Source organism: Tetrao urogallus, assembly GCF_951394365.1.
Source record: "Tetrao urogallus genome assembly, chromosome: 1".
Taxonomy (NCBI): Eukaryota; Metazoa; Chordata; class Aves; order Galliformes; family Phasianidae; genus Tetrao; species Tetrao urogallus.
This window is the reverse complement of record NC_136813.1, coordinates 157,876,974-157,903,283: the sequence shown is the minus strand read 5'-3', so window position 1 is coordinate 157,903,283 and position 26,310 is coordinate 157,876,974. Positions and strand designations below refer to the sequence as shown.

At 41.4% G+C, this 26,310-nt stretch overlaps 2 protein-coding genes across 2 annotated transcripts in view; one reads left to right on the top strand and one right to left on the bottom strand.

Moving 5' to 3' along the window:
• LGR5 (leucine rich repeat containing G protein-coupled receptor 5) overlaps positions 1 to 1,864 on the top strand; it is a gene marked incomplete at both ends in the record, with an annotated part of 84,687 nt that extends 82,823 nt beyond the window's left edge. The window contains one exon of the mRNA XM_079538246.1: positions 774 to 1,864. Coding sequence (XP_079394372.1) covers positions 774 to 1,864 — 1,091 coding nt within the window. The remainder of the gene's footprint in view (positions 1 to 773) is intronic.
• A 20,663-nt stretch (positions 1,865 to 22,527) lies between these two features.
• The window catches only part of ZFC3H1 (zinc finger C3H1-type containing), a gene marked incomplete at both ends in the record, with an annotated part of 37,515 nt that continues 33,732 nt past the window's right edge, over positions 22,528 to 26,310 (bottom strand). Inside the window, 4 exons of the mRNA XM_079549536.1 lie at positions 22,528 to 22,665; positions 22,791 to 22,853; positions 24,970 to 25,009; positions 25,593 to 25,694. Coding sequence (XP_079405662.1) covers positions 22,528 to 22,665; positions 22,791 to 22,853; positions 24,970 to 25,009; positions 25,593 to 25,694 — 343 coding nt within the window. The remainder of the gene's footprint in view (positions 22,666 to 22,790; positions 22,854 to 24,969; positions 25,010 to 25,592; positions 25,695 to 26,310) is intronic.

The following is a 26,310-nucleotide window of genomic DNA, read 5'->3' as shown; positions in this document are numbered from 1 at the left end:
AGTAGATCTGGCCTTTAGCTTTTCAAAGGTCAAAGCCATTTGAGTCACCTCGTAGAATCAGTGAGGATGAGAAAATGAAGAGCAAAGCACTCCTCTGAAAAGACACTGCAAAGGGGTCTTGAACTGTGTAATGACATGCTGTTTAGCAGCCAGAGTGTATCTGTTCATATCCATTACATCAAACTTCACCAGGACTCATTAGCAACTTATTCTGGTTCAGCAAGAGATGTTTTTCAGCTTCACATGACAGCATTCACTGAAACTACTAACTGGACATTCTATTCAATAAGTAAGAAATCTAGTCAGCAATTTCACATGAAAGTTTGACCTCCAGCTGCTAGTTTAGAACAGTAAAATACGCATCCAGTAACTAATGCAAGAGACAAGCCTTCAGGATTTTTCTGGTAAGCTTCCTGTTTTCCCATGTGGTGTTCTGCACATATATGAGCCCATAGTTGGTGCAAGAGGAAGGTACAGCTGTCCTTTTTCTTGAAGAATTTTTCATGGCAATCACACTGCACTTGTACTAGTAGATTAAAAACAAACATAAAAAAAGAAAAAAAACTAGAATGTTCAGGTGGAGGGACAGACGCATGCGATACGCAGATAAGTAGTGCGCTATTGAGATCTCTTATTGCTCAGAAGAAAGATAAAATATCCAGATCTCCTTTTGGAGTGAAATTCACTGCTTGGCTACGCTAAGAAAAAAGTGAAAAATTGAATTTTACTTTACATGAGTTTTCCTTTCTCCTTTTTTTCTCTTGTCTTTTCAGGTCCCTTCAAACCGTGTGATCATCTCTTTGGTAGCTGGCTTATCAGAATTGGAGTATGGACCATCGTCGGTTTGACCTTCGTTTGCAATGCACTGGTGACAGCTACAGTTTTCAGATCTCTGTTGTATATGTCCTCCATAAAGCTTTTGATTGGTCTAATAGGTATTGTAAACGCCTTGATGGGTCTTTCCAGTGGAGTACTGGCTAGTGTGGATGCATCGACTTTTGGTAGCTTTGCTCAGTATGGAGCACAGTGGGAAAGTGGAATTGGTTGCCAAATGACTGGTCTTCTCTCCATTTTTGCTTCAGAAGCTTCCATTTTCCTCCTTACCCTAGCTGCGCTTGAGCGCGCATTCTCTATAAAGCATGCTACAAAGTTTGAAACAAAATCCTCTATTGCTAGTGTAAAAATTGCCATTTTCTTTTGCTTTATGTTGGCACTTGTCATTGCAGTGATACCTCTCCTCACTGGGAGTGAGTATGGGGTTTCTCCACTTTGTTTGCCATTACCATTTGGAGAACCCACTGCTACGGGCTACATGGTAGCGCTAGTGTTGCTGAACTCACTTTGCTTCCTGGTAATGACTATTGCTTATACAAAGCTCTATTGCAGTTTAGAAAAAGGAGAACTGGACAATATTTGGGATTGCTCTATGGTCAAACATATAGCCTTGCTGCTTTTTACTAATTGCATTCTTTATTGCCCTGTGGCCTTCTTGTCTTTTTCCTCCTTACTAAATCTTACCTTTATCAGCCCAGAAGTGATAAAGTCCATACTGCTGGTGATTGTCCCACTGCCTGCGTGTCTAAACCCACTCCTTTATATATTGTTCAATCCACACTTCAAGGAGGACTTGGGAAGTTTGCGAAAGCAAACTCTGCTATGGAGGAGGCCAAAACATGCTAGTCTGATCTCTGTGAATTCAGAAGACATAGAAAAACAATCTTGTGACTCAACGCAAGCACTGGTAACCTTCACAAGTGCTAGCATATCATATGACATGCCTACCAGCAATTCACTCATGCCATCGTCTTATCAAATGACAGAAAGCTGCAATATTTCATCCGTAGCATTTGTTCCATGTCGCTAGTTTCAGTGGCAGTGCAGAAAATATGTATGTTTACAAATTTTTTTTTAACCCAAAAGTAAGTATGGGTGTGTGTTTTCAAGCTAGAGATTGCCTCTGAATTACTGTTACATGCATCACAAAACAGATGATGACAAAACTTGCAGTAGGCTGAAAATCCAGTAGTTTAGCCTTCTCAGCCAGTTTCAGAGCTGCTGGAATGAAGAGAAAATCTGAAAGCTGCAGCAGTTTCTGCAGTTGTATTGGCAGTTCCCTTTCAAAGTAGCACTACTCAGAAAAGGCAGTTGGTCAAGAGCAAAAATACTGCGCTGAATTGGTAAGCTTTTTCTTCAACACATCTTCAACACAAACATGGCACACTTTGTTTCATGGGTTGGGTTTTTTGTTATTTTTTCCTGTTTAATATAATTTGGTCTTAATAATAGATATTCAGTGCCGAGTCTGTTTTTATAAGCATCTGCATATGGCCCTCATTCAGCAAGATGTCTAAGTGGAAGACTAGTCCTGTTGGAAAACCTAAAGGTTTTTGCAGAATATACTTCAATTAAGCTCCATGTTCAATAGAGAAAGTTCATTTAATAGTTTAACTGCTGCTGGTTTTGGTTTTTCAAAAGTTGTCTGACATGACATGACAAAGTATTTTAATTGCCAGAAAAATCTACAGAATTATTATATAGTATAAAAGCAGTTAATCAAAATCCTGCTAAGCACTTAAAATGGAATCATAAACAACAAGCCATTGCTACATTAATATTTTTTTCCTACGGTTCTGCACAATCTGGTCGTGAATTACCAGCATGCCAGTAGAACTACTAATGATAAAACTGACAGTTTAGAGACTCATAGAATTTGAGGGAGAAATACTACATGAAAGGTCATGAATACAGGCAGACTGGTGTGTTGAGTACAAGTAAATGACACGAAAGGCACTCACACGAAAGCACTGATGTAAGGTCATTTGTCTAGGAATAAAAATGATAGTCCTGCTCCAGGCATTTCTAGAAAGCCTCTCAAGGTCATTAGTTGAAGATGTGGAAGTCACTGTGTCTTTTTGGCTAATGATAGATATGGGAATACAAGGAGTGAAGGTTTTATGGTCTGTGTTCTTAGCACTGGTGCGAGCACTACGGGAGTATTTCAGACATTTTTTGTATTCACATGCTGTAAAGAACATTGGGGAAATAAAACATTTCAATGTCACAAATATACTTTAAAAAAAAAAAAAAAAAAAAAAGCTTATCAAATAAGCAGCTTGACCACAGTTTGTGAGCAGCTACTTCTGGAAAACAGAAGTTTGAGGGAAAGGACTAAGTGAGGAGGAGAAGAATCTGGTAAGATCCCATGGAGGTTGATGCTAGGTGTGTATACACAGCATAAAAATAAAGGTGCGAATTGCTGACATTAACGGTCGCTGCCAAGTAGAACAATTTGCCATGGCTTGGAGTGAAAACTCACCAAGTAAGTTCAAATTGGATACACTGCCAAAAAAGGTTTTGGAGCAGCTATTGGAATTCAGGGATGCCTGATGGCATTAGTTTAGGAGCTGGTTAGATTAGATTAACATAGAGTACCTCTCTTGATTGTAATCTATTAATACTTTGCTGAATCATGATGTGTACGTTTACACATCATGCAATTAGGTGAGAAGACTGCAGACCTTTTCCAACCGTACAGAGCTCCCTTCCTTTGCCCAGAAGACAAGCAGTCTTTGACCTTGGCCAAGCCATCAGAGGACCTTCCAATCATCTTTTCTTAGAGCTGGCATATTTTCACTCAAGTGAGTTGATCATTTATGACACGGAAATGCACAGATTTGTTAAAAATAGCTCCCTGAGGAATAACCTTTAATAGCCCAGTAATCACTTTGCAGTTAATGGCCATTCAACTTCTAGGTGAATGAGACTAATTTTTGAACATTACCACAGTTAGGCTAGCCCTGTAATTAAGATAATCAGTTACAGATGGTCACTGTTGTTCATCTGTTACTATATATGCAACTTTCTGGGACTACAGGATGGATTTTCACAGTGAAGACTCTATTGCCAACAATGGATATGCTTTGGCTTTCTTGTCTACTCACACTGGCATATTTGTAGTTTTGCAGTTACAGATGGCATTAGTTGACTTTGGCTGACATGTTCATCCTTCAGGGAAAAAAAAATGAACCAATGCTGAAATTATGTATGATAAAGTCAGCTGAGTACTTATCTGAATCCTTTATCTCTTGTGGGTTTTGAAGCAGTGCAGCATACAGCTGGGGAATGATGCCTGAAACCACTTTGAATTAAACAGAGGATCAGTCAACCATTGCACAATGCCTATTACCGTGTTTACTTAGCTTTAATTTAACTGGGGTCTGTCTGTGCTGCACTGCTTAATGTCAGTGAAATTCCTTTCAGCTCGCTATATTTAAGAAGTTTGTAAAGTGATTTGAGAATCAAAGTAATGTTATAATTCTAAGGACTGGTTAAAGAAAGCTTCTTTTATCAAAACATTTTTAACTCGCAGAAAGTCCTAAAGGCTCCGTGTCTTATTTTTATAAGCATGTTTGAAATATTTTGATCAAATATTTTAAACTTGAAATTGTTAAAATTCATTTAATAGATTTTAAAGTAAAATTTGTAAATATAGAACTGTATTTATTATTACAGTGAAATGCAACTCCACTATAGGACGTGAGATTAAGCCCTGTACAGTTTCGTATTGATATTTGCTATATTTTCTGCTCAGATATATTGCTAAATTCATTATCTGTAAATAATATAATGTAAATGTGTAGTGATTGTAAATAGATGATGTGCTTTCTTTTCTACCTGTGTTCCAAACATATGTCAGTTGTAATAAAATGTGACTACACAGTAAAGAGCATTTAATCAGGGCTTAACACCTCACAACTGTGTGCATCTTCAATTAATCCTTCCCAAGTTATTCTAATATTTACTCAAACATCTCCAGATGTCCAGAATTCTTGGCCAAACATAACTTGCAGGCTGTGTGCTCTCGTTATGTGCCCTGGGGAGCAAAAAAGACTGGAAAACAGTGTTGCGTTTCAGCATGGACTGAATCTTCTACAAAAAAACAGGTTCTGCTCCCTGCTGTCTGTATCTCAGTGACAACCACACACTGCTGCCATCTCAGCTCAGACCGTGTGTCACAGGCATGCACCAAGTCACACAATGAAGGGTTGCCTGGCAGATTTCTGACCTCTGTGGGCCACATGGGACATGAGGGGCTGCTGCACTTACTGCTGGCGTATGCAGGACAACAAATTCTCCAATATACATCTTCATTTTCTCTCCAATGCTGTATGTGGCAGGCAGAGCTGGTAATTAATCTGGCAAAGCTCACAGCAGAGGGGCAGTAGCAGCATCACATACAGGAAGCACAGGGTGAAGATGTTCAGGGTAAGTGGATGGTGGGGCACAAAATGTGGGATTTAGCAAGAGTCACACGGCTCAGCTGCACCAGGGGTGGCAGCTCTGCTGGAGGAAAGGCAGAGAGCAGCTGAAGGCTCAAGTCATCCTTTAGGTAACAAGAAAAGGTGGTGGCAGATACGTTCTTGTTGGAAGGGACTGCAGTGCAGAACAGTGCTGTGTGCTTATTTTTTCAGAGATTGTGAGTGGGTCCTTTCTGGGAAGAACCTGAAAGAGATAATTCACCAATGAAGTACAAAGTACTTTTCACAGTACTGTGAAAGCAAACAACCATTCAGACAGGAATTCAGGGCAGGAATACAGGGAAGTAACAAACTACAAAGACAAAAAATAAAATATTTCAGTTGCAGGTAGATTTTAGCAGGAAATGCACAGGTTCTCAGAATGAATAAGAAAGTCAGAGTGTATGGGGTCATCCAGACAGAAAGGCCAGTTAAAAATAAGTATTTCTGATGGGGGAGTTTGGGGACGCTTGTGTTAAGATGGGGCAGAACCAGCAGTGAGTAGTGATGAGAGGGCATTAATTACCCACAGAAGGAAAAATCAGACACATGGCAGAGTACAGGAGAGTGCACAATTCAGGGAGGAAAGGGAGCTTTAAGATACAAGAGGCAAATAGGAGCAGAATTTATGGGATGTTAACAATAGTAGAGTTTTGTGATGGATGAAGAGCTCAGAATTAATATAAAAGATGTGATGGCTGAGGAGACAGTGAAGAGTTTTTCACAAGGCAATATCAGAGCTGGGGACCATGTAGGAGAAGAAAGGTGTGCTATTTGAGGAAGGAAATACTGCGTGATCACACTCTTTCCTCTGAGAGACAGAAACCATGGAGGAAGAATGGGATGGTTTGATGAAACCTTTGGTGGAGAGTGGAAAAAGAGATCAGTGTTGTATGTTCTGGAACATGGAAGATGGACATGATTGACTTGTTTGTCAAACAGCGAGCAGTAGGGCCTGAGGTCAGCTTCGGTTTTCTGGTGATCTGTAAGCCCACCTGAGCACGGGTGACTTCTGCCTCCAAACACTTGTGCCTCAGAAGTGTTACCAACAATAACAGCTGAATGAGAGCTTACCACAGTCTCAGGTGACGAGTTATTTAGCTAGCAAGTAGAGCATACCATCTGTTCCCTATGGCACACTGGATCCAATGCCAAGTGTTACTTGGGAACTCAGAAAGTCTTCAGGGAAGATACAAATTTGGCCAAAGAAGAACTAGTCAAACACAGGAGTAAAAGCCGTAAAGAAGATGGGATCATGTGCTGTGACAGTGTGTTCCCTCCTCCCCTTCTTTCTCCCAGCTCCCTTGCTGTCTTCCATACAAGGCTTTTGCAGAGAAAGGCAATGAGCATCAGTACTGGTAACACTCTCATTAAGACAGATTAATGACCACAAATCTGTCTCAAACTGAAAGAGCTGATACTTGGTTCAACAGCCAAAGCCCATTGAGAACGCTCCTAAAAACTACCTATGATTGAGTCAATTGTTTTACACCATGAACAGCAAGCAGCCCAAGAGCCCCTTCAGCTCTCCTGCATGGCAGTGAGCTGTGTGACAGGATCTACCTTCGAGCAGGAACATCTCTCATAGTCATGCCTGCACAGAGATCCCTTACATCTTGACATCAAGACACCATGCCAATAAAGATCCTCAGTGACTGACTGTTTAAGCTTTGTTAGTTTTGCTAAGATTGTTGTGCACATGGATGGATTGTGCACACACGGTCCCTTAGACACGAACTGTTGACCAACTTCGGGATTAGGAGCGGATCCAACCACACCTGGTCTCCTTATCTCTGCAGCTCAAGGAGTTTGGAAAGCAAGGAGGTTCACTCTGAACTTTGTGACTCAAGAGGAGGGGCTCCTCCATGTGTGTGTTTAACACTCCCCTCTATGTAGTAAATAGACAAGTGCATCCAGCCATCTCAGATCTTGCTAAGTTGCTGTTAAATCGCTATATTATATTGTATCAATGAATATATTCCTGTCTTACAAGTGAAGTACATAGTGTAGATGTTCCCATTTGCAGTACCTACAAAAAAAGCAGAAATGGGTAAAGGCCATGCTTAATTTTTAGTGGAAGAGAAGCCCGGAGAACAGCTTTTGGTAATCTCGTAGTTCTTAGTCTCCAATTCAGGCCCACTCTTTGTGCAGTCCTTTCTGCTTCTGTTCCAGGCTCTCATTCTGGCCCACTGACCTGCATATAGAAGCCAGCAAGTCAAACTGTCTCCTATCCATATCCTCTGTAATAGGAATTCCAGCATTGGGCACCAGTTATTTCCTCTGGCTGTTGAATGAGACTCTGCCATAACAATAATCTCATTATCAGGCATTTCTCTCTCATCAGTTTAGGTCACTGTATGAAAGTTAAAGACTTGCTGAAAACCTCATTAGTCAACTACATAAGGAAAATCTTAAATTGTTTTGTAGCAAAATTAACGTGCATCCTCCAGGAAAGCACTGGAAGTCACAAAAGCAGAGATAAAGGAGTAAGAACATGAATACAGGAAGACTAACAATGACAGATCTGAGCTAGGATCACAGCAACAATGTTGTTTGGAAATCTTTTCAGACCTGTAGGGCATAATAATTGCACAAAGGCTCAGGTGCTGCAGGAGAGCATAGCCCTCGGCCTCCAGAAGAGCTGCGCCCTTCTACCAGCAAAGTATTGGAACAGCATTCCCACCAACCCCAATAATCAACCCGTGTTCTCTTCCAGTAGTGTGCCAACAATAATTCTGCAAGGGATGAACAATGTTATTGTTAAAAGTAATGGGATCTTATTGTGTATTATCGAAACTAAGCTCAGGAAATTGATTCAACGCATACTTGTCTTTGCTAGAACAGAATCCTAGCTCTAAGAGGCTTGAATTTTTAGGGAAGAACACAGATTTACCCATGCTAATAAATAAGTAAAGAAGAAGGAGTTCCATCTCTCCATACCTAACACAAACATGCTGGAAAGGAAAGCCAGTATCAACATTAAGAACATCTTGTTAACATAACGAGAATCACAGACTTCTGCTCCAGTGAGTCTAGAGACATAGGAAACATGAGTATATTCCTTCCATAAAACTATTTGTTGTGGCATTGATAAAATTATCTAAGGATCCAATCTCAGCCATAGTTAAAAACAAACATTAGGAATATTCCTCTTGAGAGCTGGCCCATAGCCAGGAATTCTAAAAAAACTCAGTCACAGACAAAGAGTCCACTCAGAATCCCCATTTAATCTTTCCGCAGGTGGCAACATTTTCCACTTGTCAAGCAAAAAAAAGAAATGCCTTCATTAGCAAGGGGAAAAAAACTGTCCATCTGTGGGACTAAAGACTTTCACTAAGTATTATGCATGCACATATCAGGGGTCTTCAACTGGCTTTGAAAGTCTCAGGACTGCAAAACTAATACTTGAAGGAAGTTTCAAACATCTCCTTTTTCATCTGGAGTCATTCTTGATATGTAATCATTGTTTTGACAGGTGTCCACTGTTATTAATTTTGTTCCATGCATAATGAGGACTCAATCTCTCTATCTGTAGATTTCACTGCAGTTATCATCAACATTTCCAATTAACGAATTTTTTCCTTGAGGAAGAAGCTCTCCCAGTCTTCTCCTGTAGAAAGAAACACAGTCTATTGTGAAATCCTCGCAGGCCTCTTTTTCTTGTTAGCTATGAATGTGAAATCCAGAATGTTTCATGCAGTCAAGGAATTAATTCTGGGATCTGAAACTAATCTGAAGTCTGCAGTAGTAACAAGTACCTCAGCTCTTCCTTTCCTGAACACAGCCAGCAAACGAGAAGCCAAAATCATTGCTCCAGGGAGTGCACCAGAGAGATTGATAAGCGGGTATCTGAAGTGTGGCATACCAACCAAGTGGAAGAGCCAGCCATCAGCATCTTAATTCCTCAAGTGAGAAGATAATTATTTGATTTGATTAAATGAATCATAGAGTCATAGAATCATTAAGCTTGGTAAAGACCTCTAAGATCATCTAGTCCAACTGTCAGCCCAGCATCACCATTCCCACTAACCACGTCCCTCAGTGCCTTCTCTTCACTGACAAAGGTGGAGGACCTACACAGAAGGCACAAACTCCCTGCCCTCGACCGGCCTCCTTCCCCTCTCCTCACAGCTCTCCCAGGTCCTTGCTGTCCTCGTGGGCTGTGAGCAGAGAGCCCAGCACCTTCTCTGGCCCTGCAGCTGTGACCACAGCTGGCTCCATTCCAAGGACGTGTCCTGCTTAACAGCACCAGCCCTGAGGCACTGAGAGGGAGCTCTTTGTGTCTGAGGGACAGCGACATTCTCACTGGGGTGATATAAGGCAATAACATGCACGAGGTGGAAGCACACCTAGGAACACCTGCAGCAGAGCTGGAGCGTACTCCGTATCAAAAAGACAAAGAGGCAGTATGCTCTGCTAGAGAAAAACACCATTTCACTGTAATAATTGGCCAGGAGGTGAAGTCAGAACAGTCTGGAAACACTGTAATGTCACCGAGGGTCAGAAAGTTCGTGGGATTACCTTAGGAAAGTGGCGACTGCAAGTCAGGGAAGTGTTATTTCGGAGCACACTTCAGAAAACATGCTCTGGCTTTGCAGCCCCACGCTGCAGTTGGGGGCTGTTGCCTGAGCAATGCATGGTGCTGAAACATCCGATCCTGACAGTGCCACCCCTGGGCTGGGTGCAACCTTTCTGCTCCTGAATGAGAAGCTGTGCCACTGGAAGTCACCAGCCCTCCTTGTTCTGGGCTGAAAGTATCACAGGCACTCTGGGGGGACCTCACTGAGGCCTTCCAGTACTTGAAAATAACTCATGAACAGGAGGGAGACTGACTTTTTACATGGTCTGGCAGTGATAGGACAATGGGGAATGGTCTTAAGCTAGAAGAGGGGAGATTTAGGTTAAATGTTAGGAGGGAAATCTTTACTCAGAGTGCAATGAGGCACTGGCACAGAGAAGCCATGGGTGTCCCATCCCCAGAGTTGCTCAAGGCCAGGTTGGATGGGTCCCTGGGCAGCCTGAGCTGGTCAGTGGCAGCCCACGGACGGGAGTGGGAGTTGGCCCCCTTCCAACCTAAACCATTCTGTGATTCTGTAAGTAATATTGGCCTAACTCTAAGAAGGCAAAGACAGAGGTGCTATATAAAGGTTGGAAGGTGGCATTCAACGTTGGAAGAAAAAGAAGAAAAGATAACTCTTGCAGAAGATGAAGCAAAAGCAGTTAAAAATCTCATAGTCATAAAGGGCTTCATTCCCAAAAGCAGCAAAGGAAAGTGAAATGGCAGGGGCAGCTGCATGTGTGCACTCACACCAGGCACAAAGGAGGACTGACAATACTCCACTGGTTTTGCTGGGGAGAGAAACATCTCTGGGCTTAAACACAGAGAGGTACGTTCATCCTGCGGGTATTGGCAGGGCATCAGAAAGAATATAAATACTCAATACAGAAAGACTTGAAATGAGAAATTTCTTAAAAATACTTCAGCTTTACACAAGCATCAGCAGAAAACAAACAAAACAATAAATCACTGTGGTTTGTTGGGTTCATCGGGTGTTACGAGCTGTTCAAAACTCAAATATTTTCCTTCTGTTCTCTTGAAAAGGACTCAGTGTATGTGCTTGTATGGAACTGACACACTTCACAGTGTATTTATTCATTAGAAATGTTTAGATGTTGTACTGAGGGACATGGTTTAGTGGGGAAATATTGGTGATAGGTGGACAATTGGACTGAATGATCTTTGAGGCCTTTTCCAACCTTGGTGATTCTGTGATTCTATACAGGCTTCAACAAATTACCAGCATTCACAATTTAGTTCTATCTCTGAGTATTCCTTTTCCACCAACAAGAGCCAACAGGTGCTTTTTTTTGTAGAACATTTTCTCTCCATTCCCCATACTCCTGACATTGAGCTCTACACAGCGCTGCTGATATAGGGTAGGGCTTTCCAAGCCTTTAAGCCCTTGTTCCCTTCTTGGAGGGATTTACAGCTCTAAGAAATCCATTTTGTAAGCCGTAAGTGAACTGTTCACAGTATTGATCGTTCTCTACGTACATTATTAGCTGTGCCAGGAGAGCACTCAGGAGCTTTGGACATGGAACACATCCCTCTGCTCTAAGCACTGTATAAAGACAGAGGGAAAAATATTGCTGGGAGCTCAGTGCTAAGCTCTCAGCATAAGTCAGCATAAACAGATGGGAAAAATGGGCGAGAAAGCCCACAGGCTCTTCCAGTGTGGAATGCAGAGGCTTTGTGAGAACCTTCTGCACTTCAGTGCTTTTCAGCAAGCTTCTATTTCTGCACCAAATACTCCTTTCTGCACAGTGGAACTTCTCACGTTTGTAGGCAGCGAACATCACAGCCTTAGAAGTTGTTGCTTTATGGCAGAGAGAAGAGTTTCACATCAAGCCTGGGACCTCATAAATGAATATCCTAGGTCTGATCTTTTTTTATAAAGGTAAATAAGTGATAAACAATAGTGCCATTGTCCAGAAAATACAATTCTTACACCAAGGGCCTTTCATAATGAGAGCAGCACCATAAAAGTTCTTTGATCTACAAAGGATCAAATATCTTTGTTCTCTATTAACATAACTTTCTTTCCCAGTGGAACATGGAGAATTCCTGATAATGGCACTCCATTAGGATAATTAGAAAAAGATTGTTCAGCTCTATTTCCCCTCTTAGAGCTCCCTGGCAAATTTCTCTTTCGTGTCATTCAGATTTTCTACCCCAAATATTTCTGTCATAAGGAAAAAATTTAGAACTTTCACATTTATGACTCAGAAGTTTTGGCTGCCAATGTGATATTAACCAGCCATTAAAGGATTCTGAAGAGGGAGCCATGCTGAAAATTAAGCCATCAGCTTTTAAAAACCTAATAATTTCTTTTAATGTGAACAAGCTTGTAGATAACTATGTCATGGATCTTTTAACAAGGTAGCGGGAATGTGCCTGGCCTTATTCACAGGGGAGTCACGAGAGAGCGTTCCAGGAAAGGTTGGCCCCAAGGGACAGGAGGGTGTAGCATGACCAGAAGCAGAACTGTATGGCAGATGACAGACAGGGAAAGACACTTGTTAAGAGAGTATTCCCAGACATCCCAGCAGAAATCCCAACATCTTGCTCTGTCTTGCAGTGCAGTGGCAATGTCTCTCCCATCAGGGATACAGACCTGAGGCCACAGACAGACATGGCCAGCTGAAGAAGCCTTGTTTGGCCCCACAACCTGTGCCACTGTGCTTACACACACTGTTGTGAAACATCTACCGTTCACCTTCCCAGTCACTTCTGGTTCAGTGAGTCACCCCTCATCCAGAAACTGCATAAGGGAAGTTTGAGGAGACTGCCTATGTAGATTTGGGGAATTCTGGCAGAGGGGGTGCTCCCAGACTCTCCTGCTTTGGTGGTGAAGGAGACAGGCACAGGCTGGCAATGGGATCCTCATAGGCTTTGGTGGTGGTTTTCCATTTAAAACACAGCATCCTTGATCAGCAAGATGGATGCCAGTCATGGTAAAACACTCGAACCTGCAGAAAGGAAGTAATCAATGAAGAGATTGACTGATAACGCTGATCAAAGGGCACTAACATCATAGGAGAAAAGCATCTCATCAGTCACTCTGGGCAATATGATGGCAGGAAAGCCAAGCACACAGAAAACAGAGCCCCATCACACAAGTCTGAGAAAAGGGGTGAATGTAGGGAATTGGAAATCATAGGTGACTCTGAGGTCTGTGCAGAAAAGTGGTCATGAAACTGAGAAAATGAAGTCCCCTGGGAATACTTTTTTCCAAATCTTTTCATTCATCATTCTATTAAAAATAGATTAAAAATCATGTGCCTGTTTGCTTCAGCTATCTGAAAGAGTAAGCTGGAAACCCTGAGTGCTTGGAAGGCTGGAGATCTGGGCAGCAGCGTTCTGAACCTGCTGGAGTGTTACAGCTCTTGATTTCAAAATCTTAGAGCAGGTGGGACATTTAGAAGGAAAGCCAAGATAACAGCCAGTACTGCAGCCTGCTTCTGTGTGCTCCTGCCTGCCTCTGAGCCCACTTTGCGCAGCCCAAATCCTGAAGCCTTGCAGGTGGGGCATTACAGCAGGGACACAAGAAGAGACTTACACTGTCCAAAAGCGTCCTGGAAATGTCTCTCAGTCTGTTTGCATTTGACTGTTCGTACAAGCTGGGGTCTTAATAACCATCGTCATCACTGTTTCCATAAAGCCATATAGAAATACAGTCGCTTTGCTAAGTGAGCATCCTTCTTTCACCCTGCATAATTACTTACTGTTCTTACTCACTGCAGCCCTGAGGTCAACATTTTGTGCCAGCTTGGGGGACCCGAGGGAAAAGTAATGAGTGGAGCACTGTGGAGTCCCATGTGGGAGATGGAGCCAGAAGTCCAGCTTGCTGTCCCCAGGTAGAGGAGTTGGGGCCGTGTCTGAAGCACCTGGGGCACTCAGGGCCACCAGCACCCCAGTTCCATGCAGCAAGAAACCAGCAGGCTCTGGCTCCAGCAGGCTGTGCTCTCCAGAGCACATGGCCTGGTGTGTGTCTCTAGGCACAGAGGCCTGTGCTGTGAATTCAGTGGAACAGGGCTATCCTCTGCCCTCAGTCCATTATCCAGGCCCATGTGCTCATGCTCCCTCCAGTCTTTCTTTTCTAAATTGAGTGGTCTTGACCATAAAACATATGAAAAGCGTTGTCTGGTCCACATCAATTCACCAAATAGCAGGACAAATACTGCTTGGGCTAAAACCATGCTGGGGAGTCTGTTAACAGTGTGTTGGTTAGTCTGTGCTTGAGCCCATATCCTGCTCAATCTCACTGGTCCAACCAATGTTTATGGAATTTCAGGCACAAATATGTTGCTCCAGACTGATCGAGTCCAGGTTCAGGGTTAGCCTATCGGTGTCCATGGCAGGTCTGGAAGCACTGTATTCCAGACAGCTAGGTGGATTTCTGCCTTTTCTTTGGAAGTTTTCCAGGCACTCCAGTATCTAATTTCCCTGAGATCTGGCCAACGCAAAATTAAATTTGGGATGAGATCCAGTTGCCCATCAGCAGGCACTTTGCGATTGGGATGGAGCTTCCTGATTCAAAGAAGTTTCTTCAGGCAATTCTCCATGCAGCCACTCACCCCAGATGTGGCCTAGGACTCCCACCGCAGCAGAACCCAAGGCTGAGCCACGCAGGAGCCTCCCTGCCCTCCACCCAGCAGCATGTTGGGCAAGAGGAGGCCACAGTGAAACAGATGTTTTCATTGCTCTGTTTCAACAAAAGCTTTTCATGGCTTAAAGCCTCTGGACTGCTTAGAAGAATTGGACAGAAAAAAAAAAAAAAGAAAAAAAAAGCTGAAAGATAAACAAATATAATAATCAAGCCTAACCTTTGATCTATGTTGATCTGATAAAGCTCTGGCACAGGGCCTACAGAAACGACTCAACGTAGCACTCGAGGAGGATTGTGCTGAATTAAGCGGTACAAACACAGGCTTTGTGTTCATTGGCACTTTATAGCCACTGCCCCACTCACATGCTGATCTCAGGCAAAAACATCGACTTTTTACCTTCCAGAGGAATTACACTGGTCGTATTATCATCTCCTCTCGTGCAATTATATATCCATTTATTTATGGTGCAATATCTTTGTGTCTCCCCAATATTCTGCAATCCCTCAGATTATTAATGGGGCTTTACAACCAGGAAGCACAAAAAGCAGGACTTTCTACTCTCCAAGACAAAACTGCTCTGCTGTTGGTGTACAAGTGCCACATGCCAATCCGCCTGGACATTCCCCCAGGGAATATGTCATCGCTCTTTCCTGTTCTTCCAACAAGAAATTAGATAAAGTTTGGTTTTTCTTGACTTTCCTGAGATTTGAACTGTGCAGGTCCTGGTGGTGACTTTCCAAACAGTGAAGTTACTCCTAAAATCCAACCAACCTTTTCTGGAAGAAAACGGAGTGCTGGCATCTCATTCAGAAGAGAAAAAAAATCACAAAACCATAAGGTTCAGAAAGGGACCTCTGGAAATCATCCAGTCCAACCTACTGCTAAAGCAGCTCCTCACAGTAGGTCATACAGACCCATTCTGTATATCTCCAGAGAAGGAGACTCCACAACCTCTCTGAGCAACCTGTTCCAGTGCTCTGTCACCCTCACTGTAAAGAAGTTCTTCCTCATATCTGTGTGAAACTTCCCATTTTCCAGCTTCTGTCCATCACCCTTTGTTCTGTCAGTGGAAGAGTGGAGGGAGAAGGAAGCCTCAAGAAGGAAAGGTGAAAGTTGGTGGGAAAGGCAGATGTGATGGCAGTGAGTGGGGGCTGTGCAGGAGCAAGAGGGCTGTTCTCACACCACATCAACATTATCATAACAAAAACTCCTTCATGCAAACTTGTAAGAGCAGTTATTTTGCCATTCCACTCATGCTGCATGAGCTCTTCTCAATACAAGAGTTGTTCTCATCATTATTCTCAAGACCTGTATATAGAAGCTCCCCAGCCACCCTTTCTCAGCCACTCCGCATTCTTGAACAGGTTGGAAAACAGACTAAAAGGAGCATAAATGGGAGTCAAATCAGCACTTATCATAGAAATAAAAAGCAAAGGTAGAATTCAACCATCATCTCAGAGAGAAAAGTTTCCTCATGAATCACTTCACAGGAGGTCGCCTACAACCATCAGGTCCTGTGTGTGATAAGAGTGAGAAATAGATGGAAAATCATTTCCTTTTCAAAAAACACAGTTTTCCCCAGCTCAGACTCTGTGAACCAAATCATTTTACAACAGCACCACTGCATCTTCTATGGTGTTTTCTGCCAGATCAGATCCTGCTGCCCACACTGAAAGGCTTACTTCTGTTTAGTCTTCATAAGCATTTCACTGAGTGATGTTTACTACCACACAGTCACTTCTGCCAGTACCCCAGGTGCAGCACTGTGAAGTTTATGATGGGTTTTTATGCTCCTATTGGCTAACAGTCACACAGATATATCATTGCCAACAATTTAACAAGGTTAACTTTCAATCACAGGCCATGCTCTGTCTTATTATCTGCTACTCAGGTAGGGCAACAAGTTGTAGTAGGCAATAAAAAAAGAAAGAAAAACAGCAGTTAACAGCTACATCCTCTCTTAGGTCAAATTTAGATCTTGTTTTACTTGGAAACATTAAGCCACCTTGCCAATACAGATATAATAACACTCCTGTTCTGTTCTTCAGATCAACAGAAACCCCTGACATGAAATACTGACATACTCTGGAAACAAGCCCTCTTCGGCTCTCTTCTCATCCCTAAACCCACAGGGAAGATGGTCCCCCACTCTCAGGTGAAAAAGCAGGGTGTGTATGGGCATCTGCTGATTTCAGATAAGATGTACGGTCCCATCTACTTCTATGCAATCTGACTGCCTCTGCAACCTGCTACAAATTTGTAATGGATTTGAATGTTGCTGAAAAAAAAGTTGCTGCTGCTGCATCTTCATTTGAACTCTATCGAAGCTACCTTGGAGCACCTCCACATCTACAATCCACTCCCACTGTAGGATAGAGATATAACTGGAACATCTTGTGTGACACATGAAGTAGGTACAGATATTGAGCAACCTTTTTTTCACTAGATATAGAACCCACAGAATTATTGCCTTCCAATCAAACACTGCCAAGACTTAGATGCTTACATTCAACTTATTTAGAAACCATCTTTTCAAACTATCAGGTGCAAGTATGTGACGCAGCATCTAGCAAAGTTCTTTGAATTATTTTCTTTTATGACTGCCAACACCAAGGATATATGTGACTCCTATTAGCTAGGTGCTGAAAAGTAAGGTGCATTTTGAGATACAGTTGACAAGGCAACTCCATGAACTCCAATCCATTGATTTTCAGTTGATTCAGCTGTCTTGGTTAAAAGGTCTGTATTTCTAAATTAAAGTAAACGTCACACATTCTTCTTATCCCACCAAAATCCATCAGTAAAATCTTCCATGATTTTCTGTAGATATACAAATGATCCCAGAACAATTCCCCCAAAGTTATCTAGCAGAGATGTGACCAGACTTAGTCAACATAAAACCTGAGAATGGAAACGAGTTTGCAATTGGTTTGAATAGCCACTCATCATTGGAGAAACTTATATTTGAAATCCAAAGAAACATTATTTGTGGGAAGAAATGACCACATGCATGTTTGTCACAACTTTTGTGATCCAACTGTGCTTCCATGGTCCCATGAAAAGAATCTCAGAATTCTACAAAGCTCATAGAATCATAGAACAGCCTGGGTTGAAAAGGACCACAATGATCATCTAGTATGCTGTGTGCAGGGTCGCCAGCCACCAGACCAGGCTGCCCAGAGCCACATCCAGCCTGGACTTGAATGTCTTCAGGGATGGGGCATCCACAACCTCCTTGGGAAACCTGTTACAGTGCATCACCACCCTCCGTCCCTGGAAGTGTTCAAGAAATAGGTAGATATTGTACTGAGGGACATGGTTTAGTGGGAAATATTGGTGGTGTGCAGATATTTGGACTGGATGATCTTGGAGGTCTTTTCTAACCTTGTTGATTCTATGATTCTATTCTAGGATTAGTTTGGGTTTCAGATTTGTTCCAATAATACAGAAATATTATTGCTTTGTAAGTCTGAGTGACTGACCACAGGACAGAAGCTCAATCGATGGGTCACAGAGGAGGGGCTGTCGGTCTGACTGCTTCTCAGGGGCAGACGCAGGTACCCACACTGGAGCCTTGTAGGCAAAAACTCATCTCAATGATCTAGTGATGGGCAAGCCAACTACTAGGGTGGGATTTTCCTTCTTCTATCAGAAAATTCATTCAGTTCTGCCCTAGTAAATATTTTGCTCAATTAATGTAATCTGTCTTGATAATTTCCAAAACTTTGAGATGGTCTTTACAGACCAAAGGAAAAACAAAAACAGTCAATATATAAAATTGCTAGAAAAGAGCAGAACAGAGGACCAGAACAGGTGCTCCTCATGAACACAGAAAAGCCTGCTTCTGAATGGAAGAAGCTTTCATTTTGTGATGCTTTTCTTCCTTCACTGTCTCGAGAAGATTGATGTGATTGCAGCCCACTTACAACTCCTGTCTCTTCACTAGAAGCCAAAGTCTTGAGTGAAAAACTGCAGTTTGTGCATCTCAGAAGAAAGAAATTATGTAAAGAGTTGCACCTTCCTGAGTTTGAACACTAGAAACACAGGAACTACTGCAGCAATAATGAAGAGTTCACGTGTCTTAGGGCTGCGCCAGCCGTCAGTTGCTTCCTCAAATTGGAAAATGAAGAAACAACAGCCAGGATTACCTGGCTGCTATTCCTTTTTGGGTTTGTTTCCCAGTATTTACAAGGGCTGCTCTGAAAGCAATGCCTGTTTTATTATGTTGGCCCAATACATCAGAGGCAGATGTTGGCAGTGTAGCAGTAGAGGTTGAACCTTCCCACCAAGGGGAATGCAACCCATTCCATGTTGTTGCTGTGTGACAGATGGCAGCAGAAGCAGACGGGCACTCTGACAGAATGGCATCAGACATGGAAGTTGCACATGAAGCTAAGAGGTGGCACTGAATTCCTCCATGAGGAAAAATTGGCACCCACTGACAGTCATTGACACTTTGTGTTTATGGAGTTCAGACAGTGGGTGTGAGCACAGTAAGGCACTCTGTAGTGCATTTCAGCAGCAATGACAGCAGGCCATCTCCACTGGTGCTGATTTTTATGAGCACAGGATGCAGGCTCTTGTTCATTGTTGGTGAAAATGCATAGCTAATAGTGGTGGCTATGTTAAAAAATAGTGTTTTGTAGCTGAGAACGTGCTCTATTAAGCAATATTATTACACTTTTTGGACCTGTTGTAGTTTGCATGGACATAAACAAAAGGCATTACTTTTGGAGCAACCTCTGTAGTTATGCTTCAGATTCTTAGGACTGAAAATCAACCATCAATCCCTCAGAGCATTTTAATCCCAGGCCACAGGTGATAATTACAATTTTCAAAGCTGGGTAAGATTTTCTGTGATGTTTACAGTCAAAAGCCTGTGGAGAAAAAAAAGGAACTAATGGTTCCTAATTAAGATAGAAATACATTCACTGTTCTCCATCATCTCAACCTTGAGTGTTGTGGAATTGGATCCAGGCATACAGCTGGACGCAGTATACGTACAGATCTGTATCACAGAATGATGACTGCAAGCAGCGTTCTGCTTTCAAGAAAGTCGGAGGAGATGGATGCTTCCACCCTCTTTTCACTTCAGTGCCTCTGAAGGTGATGCAGATTTTCTGCTTGCCAGAATACCATCAGTTTGAGAAGTTAGCTTGCTTTGATAAACACTTAATGAGCACTGAGGGCAGAATAGAACAGGTGCACAAGGAATATGCCTGAAGGACTTTGAAAGCAAGCCAATGTAAAACTCACACGTATCTGAGGCATGGTCTCGGCCACCACCAAAGATAAACAATCATCCTTAGCCTTCTGGATCTAAAGAATCATGGAGCCGTTTTTTTTTGTTTGCTTGTTTCTGTCAATCATATAAACAAAAGAAGTAAAACATATTTTTCATTAAAGGCCAGGCTATCTTCAGAAAGAACAAAGCCAGGCAAAAAGACTCCATCACAATCTGCGTTCTATGTAAAATAAAGGGTGTGCAGTAGAACACCTCAACAAAAGCACTAAAGAAATCTGTAAAGCCCCTAGGTAGTTTGTAAACCGCTGCATGCACTAAGGTAAGAAATATTTACATCCTTAGCCAAAGGCAGGTCACTTCTTACAGCTACGTCCCAGCAAGGGATGGTAAGAAAAGTGCTGGCCTGGCTCCACGATTTTTTGCCATTTGAACGAGGGAAATGAGGGGGCAGGAGGAGTGATTAGACTAAGGGGGTGGGAGTACACGTTCACTAGAAATGTCACAGTCCCAGAATGGTTGAGTTCGGAAGCAAAGCGTGGAGGTCACGTTGCCTAACCCCCTGCTGAGGCAGGGCTGCCACAGCAGTGTACCCAGAGCCAAATCAAACATAAATTGTAGCAAAAGGCGACAGGTAATATTGGTAAAGGTAACCAGGAATATTTTAATTAAAACAATATGGATTAAGATCAGCAGCAGAGAGAACATCAGTTTGTCTTTCCCTTCATCTCCACGTGAGAACTCCTTTAGGTAGAGTACTGTACAATCACAGAAGCCCAGGGTTGGAAGGGACTTCGAGAGACCATCGAGTCCAACTCTCCTGCTAAAGCAGGCATCCTACAATAGGTCACACAGGTAGATGTCCAGATGGGTCTTGATTATCTCCAGAGAAGGAGACTCCAGAACCTCTCCAGGCAACCTACGATTATTCCCTGATGAAAATTTTAAGCAAAACTAGGCCTTTTGTTATAAAGTCACTGTAAAGCAAGACACAAAAGATAAAAGAAGGTAACAGTCCTACATAAAAGAGAAGCTGAAGTGACAGAATGTGCGAGATAGAATTAAAGCGCTATAACCCTTGACAGCGTTAGTCAGCAGAACAGGAGAAATGGCATCGTGCTACAAACTTGCTGCATACATTCAGATGTTGAAGAAAAATGTGAACATCAGTTGAGTTACACACCCTGCCCATGTTTACCAGACAAGAAGGCTTTTATTAAATACTGCATGTTTACAGTCTACTGCTTCATTCTGAGCTGTACCACTGAAGTGTAGTCTGAAGAAATCAGTACTACTGTACCACAAAGAATGGGTTAGAATCTGCTTTCTTCATATACCATACTTTTGCAGCCTCCAGGAAAACCTGGCCATTTTACTTCAGTATTTAAAGTTTTACTTATTTAGTAATTCATTCTTAAATCTTTCTATACACCTTTGTATTTATGGTGTGTAATCACCCTCCATTCCCTTACACAATAAATAGCATTTCCCACTTTTCTCTCCTTTAAGAGAGCTGCTTCATGTGTAACTTCAGATACAGGTTTTGAAAACTACTAAATTTTTTTTCTTTTTAATGTCAGAAGCCTCTTTTCCCTTATTTACAAACATTTTAGACCACTTACTCTGTTTTCACAGCATCTGCTTAAGTCACCTTGGCAAAAGGTGCAATCTTTTTTTTTTTTTTTAAAATGTAATTTTGCACAGATGAAAGAACAGGCAGAAAGCCAACCCAATGTGAACAGCCCCATGACAAACTCAGTAGGTTGGTACTATCCCTCTGCAATGCAAGCAGGGACTGTGGAAAGAGGGCCTCATTTCATTAAAGCTGAAAATGAAACATATAAAGCGTACTTTCCATTACTGACGTGACATTACTGAAAGGCAAATGGGACAAATTCATCTGTGTACCTGAAGCAAAGGTAAAAAAAAAAACCTAAAAATATGTAGTTATCCTACAGCCACAATAGGTAACTCAACCACATGTGTTTATATTTTGGGTAAAATATAAGCAACAGAATATTTTTTCTAACATCAACTGAAACTGGAAATGTCTGCAAAAATAACTAATGGAACGTGGGTGTACCAGTACAGAACAGACCAACACCAACTTTCTTTAAACTGTTAAACTTTATTATAAATTAAAATTTCTTTACAAAAATTGCACATAATTGACCACTCTTAGGTTCTGATGCACTGGCATTTGCAATAGTTTCTTTAATCTTCAAGTTTAATAGTCTCTGCCATGAGTCCAATGCAGAAAAGGGCAGTAAGCAGCCCTCTTAGAGCCTTCAAGTGCAACAAGCATACTTGTGGCCACGGCAGTTACACTTTCCTTAAGAGCGGCTGCTTTTGTTTTAAATCCTGTAATGAAAAAGTCTCAAAAAAGGTTTAAAAAAGGAAAAACCCAAAGTGGACTACTTGCTTTTTACTGTAAACACAGCCCAGTAAATTAATCCCAAACACAGATCTCTCAGGCATCAGTGAGAGTGTCAAGTGAATCAGGAACAGCAAAACAAAGAAAACAGAAAACAAAAGAAAAACATGAAAAAATAATGTCTGTCATTTGGATTAACTATACTTACGTACATGATGCTATGACAATCTGGCAGGGCCCAGAAGCGAGGCCAGACAGGAGTTCATTTTTCCAGAGAGGAGGGTCATGTTAATTGTTTCCAGCTTCATGGAAAGCAGACCGGAGGCTTGATATGCTCAGCAATACTCATCTGCCTTATGCAGATCTTAGGCATAGATCAGCCTGAAGAATCATTCAACTGATTTTGGCATTTAACAGAACTTATGGCTGACTGTACCCAGCGTTCAGAGATTCTTGCATTCTGTTCTGCAAGTGTTTAAACTTAAAAGCTCATCTAGGCTGACTCCAACCTCTTGGCACTTGGATACTAGTTTTCTCAGGTTATCAGTTTTACCTCCTCCTGATGCTTCAAACAAGAGTTGCTGCAAGAGATGGGGAAGCAGATATAAGATTTAGCCAAAGCTTGAGCATCACCACATCTAAGGATATGGGATATGCAGAAAATTTATAGGAAACCTCAAACTGAATCATAAGGAGAAAACATTACATCTTTCCATAGTGTTGCACATAGAGGTAACTTATGAAGAGCTCTCTGATATAAATGATGGACCTGTAAAATAAAAACAAATATTAAGTCAGCAGAATGCTGTGCACTTAAAGTCATTGATTTAAAGCTCAAAAAATCAAATGTAATACTTTTTTTTTTTTTAATCAGTTTTTCAAGCATTATGTTGCTACCAAATGAAAAGGCAAGTTCACGTCTGACCTTAATTCTGACCCTTGAATATACACAATTAATTACATAAAGACAACTATTTTTCTTCTCAAGACTCTTGCCTTGTTCACTGCACAGGATGGAGCACATTCAGAGAATAAAGCAGCTTGCTTTGTCCCTTTCACCTTTTAATTCCATAGGTTTTCTCCTAAGACATCTACCACCTATCTATGCTTTAACATGGCTTTAGCTTATATGCCTGCAACACTAGCAAAACAAAATGGCTATTTCTGTTTGTTCCTTGCTTTGTTGGTCTGTTGTTTTTTTTTTTTGTTGTTTGTTTGTTTTTTAAACCATTTTACATCTGGAACTAAGAGAACCAAAAAGGTTTAATGCAGACATCTACAGAAGCCTCCTTCAACTACTGCTATTGCAAGTACCAACCCTAATCAGAGTGTAATTGGTGAAGGGGTTTGTTAGCATTTAAAACTTTCATAACCGTTTATATATTCTCTCAGCAATCTTATAAATGAGCTGCTGAAGGGAATGACAGGTTCTCCAGAGATAGGAAATCCAGAATCTGAATCATAACCCACTCTCCAAACAATATTTTACTTGTTTGCAATAAATTACAGTCATCTGCAACTGTCACTGATCTGTGTAGTTGTCAAAGTGCTCACTACACCCCTAACTGGGCATTTCTCCCCTCTCTTCCACCTTCCTGTCCCTAAAAAATACCAACTGCACTTTGTGTGCCTAAGTGATTTTACTTCACATTGCATGGTTAGTGAGGTGGTTGCAGTAGAAAGCTATATGACTTCTTCTGGGTGTAATCCAACTACAATATTTTACATATGCTTTACTTCTAATTGGTTCATCTTTTTTGAGAGCCCTCTTCTGAATTAATTTGAAACATTTTTCCAATTGTATAACTAAATAAAGCAGTGACCTTCTAAGTCAGTCTCACTGTAATGTACGTAGTGCCTGAAAATGTAGTCCTCCTTATACAATGACTGAAGCAGGGATCTGTGACTAATTGCAGATGACACAAAATCATCAATACAGAGATAGAATTAAGGTTGAGTACGCAACCATGCCTTTCATGTCTCCTGACTGAATTACTTGATCTTATCAACTAAATAACTGCCTACTTGGGGGTATTTTTTTTCATGACTCTAAGAGACAGTAAAAAGGGAAAAAGACTTCATAACTGACTATAACAGTAGCCATGCTACTTATTATATATCAGTTAAAGCTTTGTTTTAAACGAAAAACTACTGACAGAAGAGAAGGGTGCTGAGAAGGAGGCTCTACAAAAATGACACGTAATGTGAAACCACAGAGAAGTAGCTCAGAAATGCCACAACCAAGTGGTGAGTCACTAGCCCAGGGCCTCCTGGATCCCCTTTAATACAAAGCATCTTTTCACGAGCAGAACATTTTGGGTGAGAGCAATAACACCAGGAAGATCCATTCTGTTTGAGCTGAAAAGTAACTCTGTTGCTGTGCCGAAATACACTTATTTGTGTACGGAGGGATAAAAACACTCTCCACACAAATACTATGTACTATTCATTATTTCAGGAGGAAAAAAGCAGACAGCTTTCAGGGAGATCACTGCTTAACCTCTCTACATACATATGTTTGGCAGAACCACCATTCCAACTCCTGTAAACAGTAGTTGTTAACAACTTCCAGCACAAGAAACCTTTTATCCCTCTACTGTATTTGAAATGCTAGTCATCTCCTCCGGGTTAAACAAAAAGTAGAACACAGGTTCCCCAACAGAAGAAAGATACAAATAGTATCAGAAATATAAAATATCCTTTCTAATTCAATTGCTGAAGGTATCTCTCACACTTGAAGCAAATGCTTCTGTATTTATACACAGAATATTTCAACTATCAAGAAACCTTGAGTTTAAGAGCACCGTTGATGTACATAAAGCAGAGGAACAAACAAACCTACAGAACTTCATAATTATTCATTTTAGTAAAGCGCACTGACTTACTTCTCTTTGTCCCATTAGAAAGCACTCGGCAGCAATGGCTCTGAGAAAAAGAAACAAAAATATTTATTCTTGAATTCTTTCAAGTGCCATCATCGGCAAAATACTGATGTGGAATGGATCTACAAATTCCTTGTGAAGACACTGACTAACTTCCAATGATATTAATCTACAGTGAAAAGACAGAAATAGCCATTTTTTAAAAACAATCTTACATGAGCAAGACATTTCAGTGGTTCCCCATTATGAACAAACACTGAAGAAAAAGATCAGTTCAGCATCACTGGATAATGGAGATTACTGCTATTGTGATATATAAAGGGGAGGGTAGAGAGGAGGAGACAGAAGTCAATAGTTGAATTAAAAAAGGCAACTTGTAAATACATCATCTTTATCTGCATAATATCCATTCCCATAAGCTTCTCCAAGAGGGAAATTCCATTCACTTGTAACTGTAAAGACATGACAGTACCTTGTCTGTTGCAACAAAGTAACTGCTTAAATAAAATAATGAGAGACTTCCAGCACAAGCCCAATTCGAAGGATGTTTCAGATTTACCTTTGTGATGTAAACCTTATAAACAAAAGTAATATCTATGAAAACAGATGTATGACTGTAGCATTACATTTTCCAGATGGCCAGGCATGTTGGGATATTATATGTAAACATCTTGGCTTGCAGTTTCAGAATTTGAACATTGCTCTCCTCCCAGTACCGCAGAAGTAGTCTGTAAAAGGCATTCATGAGAAAGGAACACTGCTCTAATCACTGGAAGCAGAACAGCAACGCAAAGATAAAAACACATTATACAAAATATATTATACCTAATCTCAACCAAGAGCTGCAGGTAGGAAAAAGAGGCAAGGCATCACACACAGTACTGACTGAGAATGTTTTCAGAAAAAGATGCACGTCAGGAGAGTAACTACATAGTATAAAATCAGAGAGAAAATATGATCTTGGCACAGTACAAGATTTGTTTTTAGCAACTGTTCATTTGAAGGAAGACAAATGACTTCTGCTGTGACTACAAGCTACTGTGCAGCCAGTTCTGCTCACCCATTTCATGCAGTATCAACTTGGTCTAAGGAAGCTGTAAGCTCCACCTCAACAGAATTGCAACTTGGTTTAAAATGCAGCCATTCACCTTCCTACACCAAAAGGTAGGTGTCATATTCTCTCCCTGTGCCAACAACATGCTTCTTTAACATCTAGCTTTGAAATCTCAGCAGCCCCTACTGATGACAAACAGTAAGCATTCAGGCACTGATCAAACTTATTCAGCAGAATGTTTGTGAATTCACAGCAGCCGAATGCACTGATACAAGCTTCCTAATCCTGGA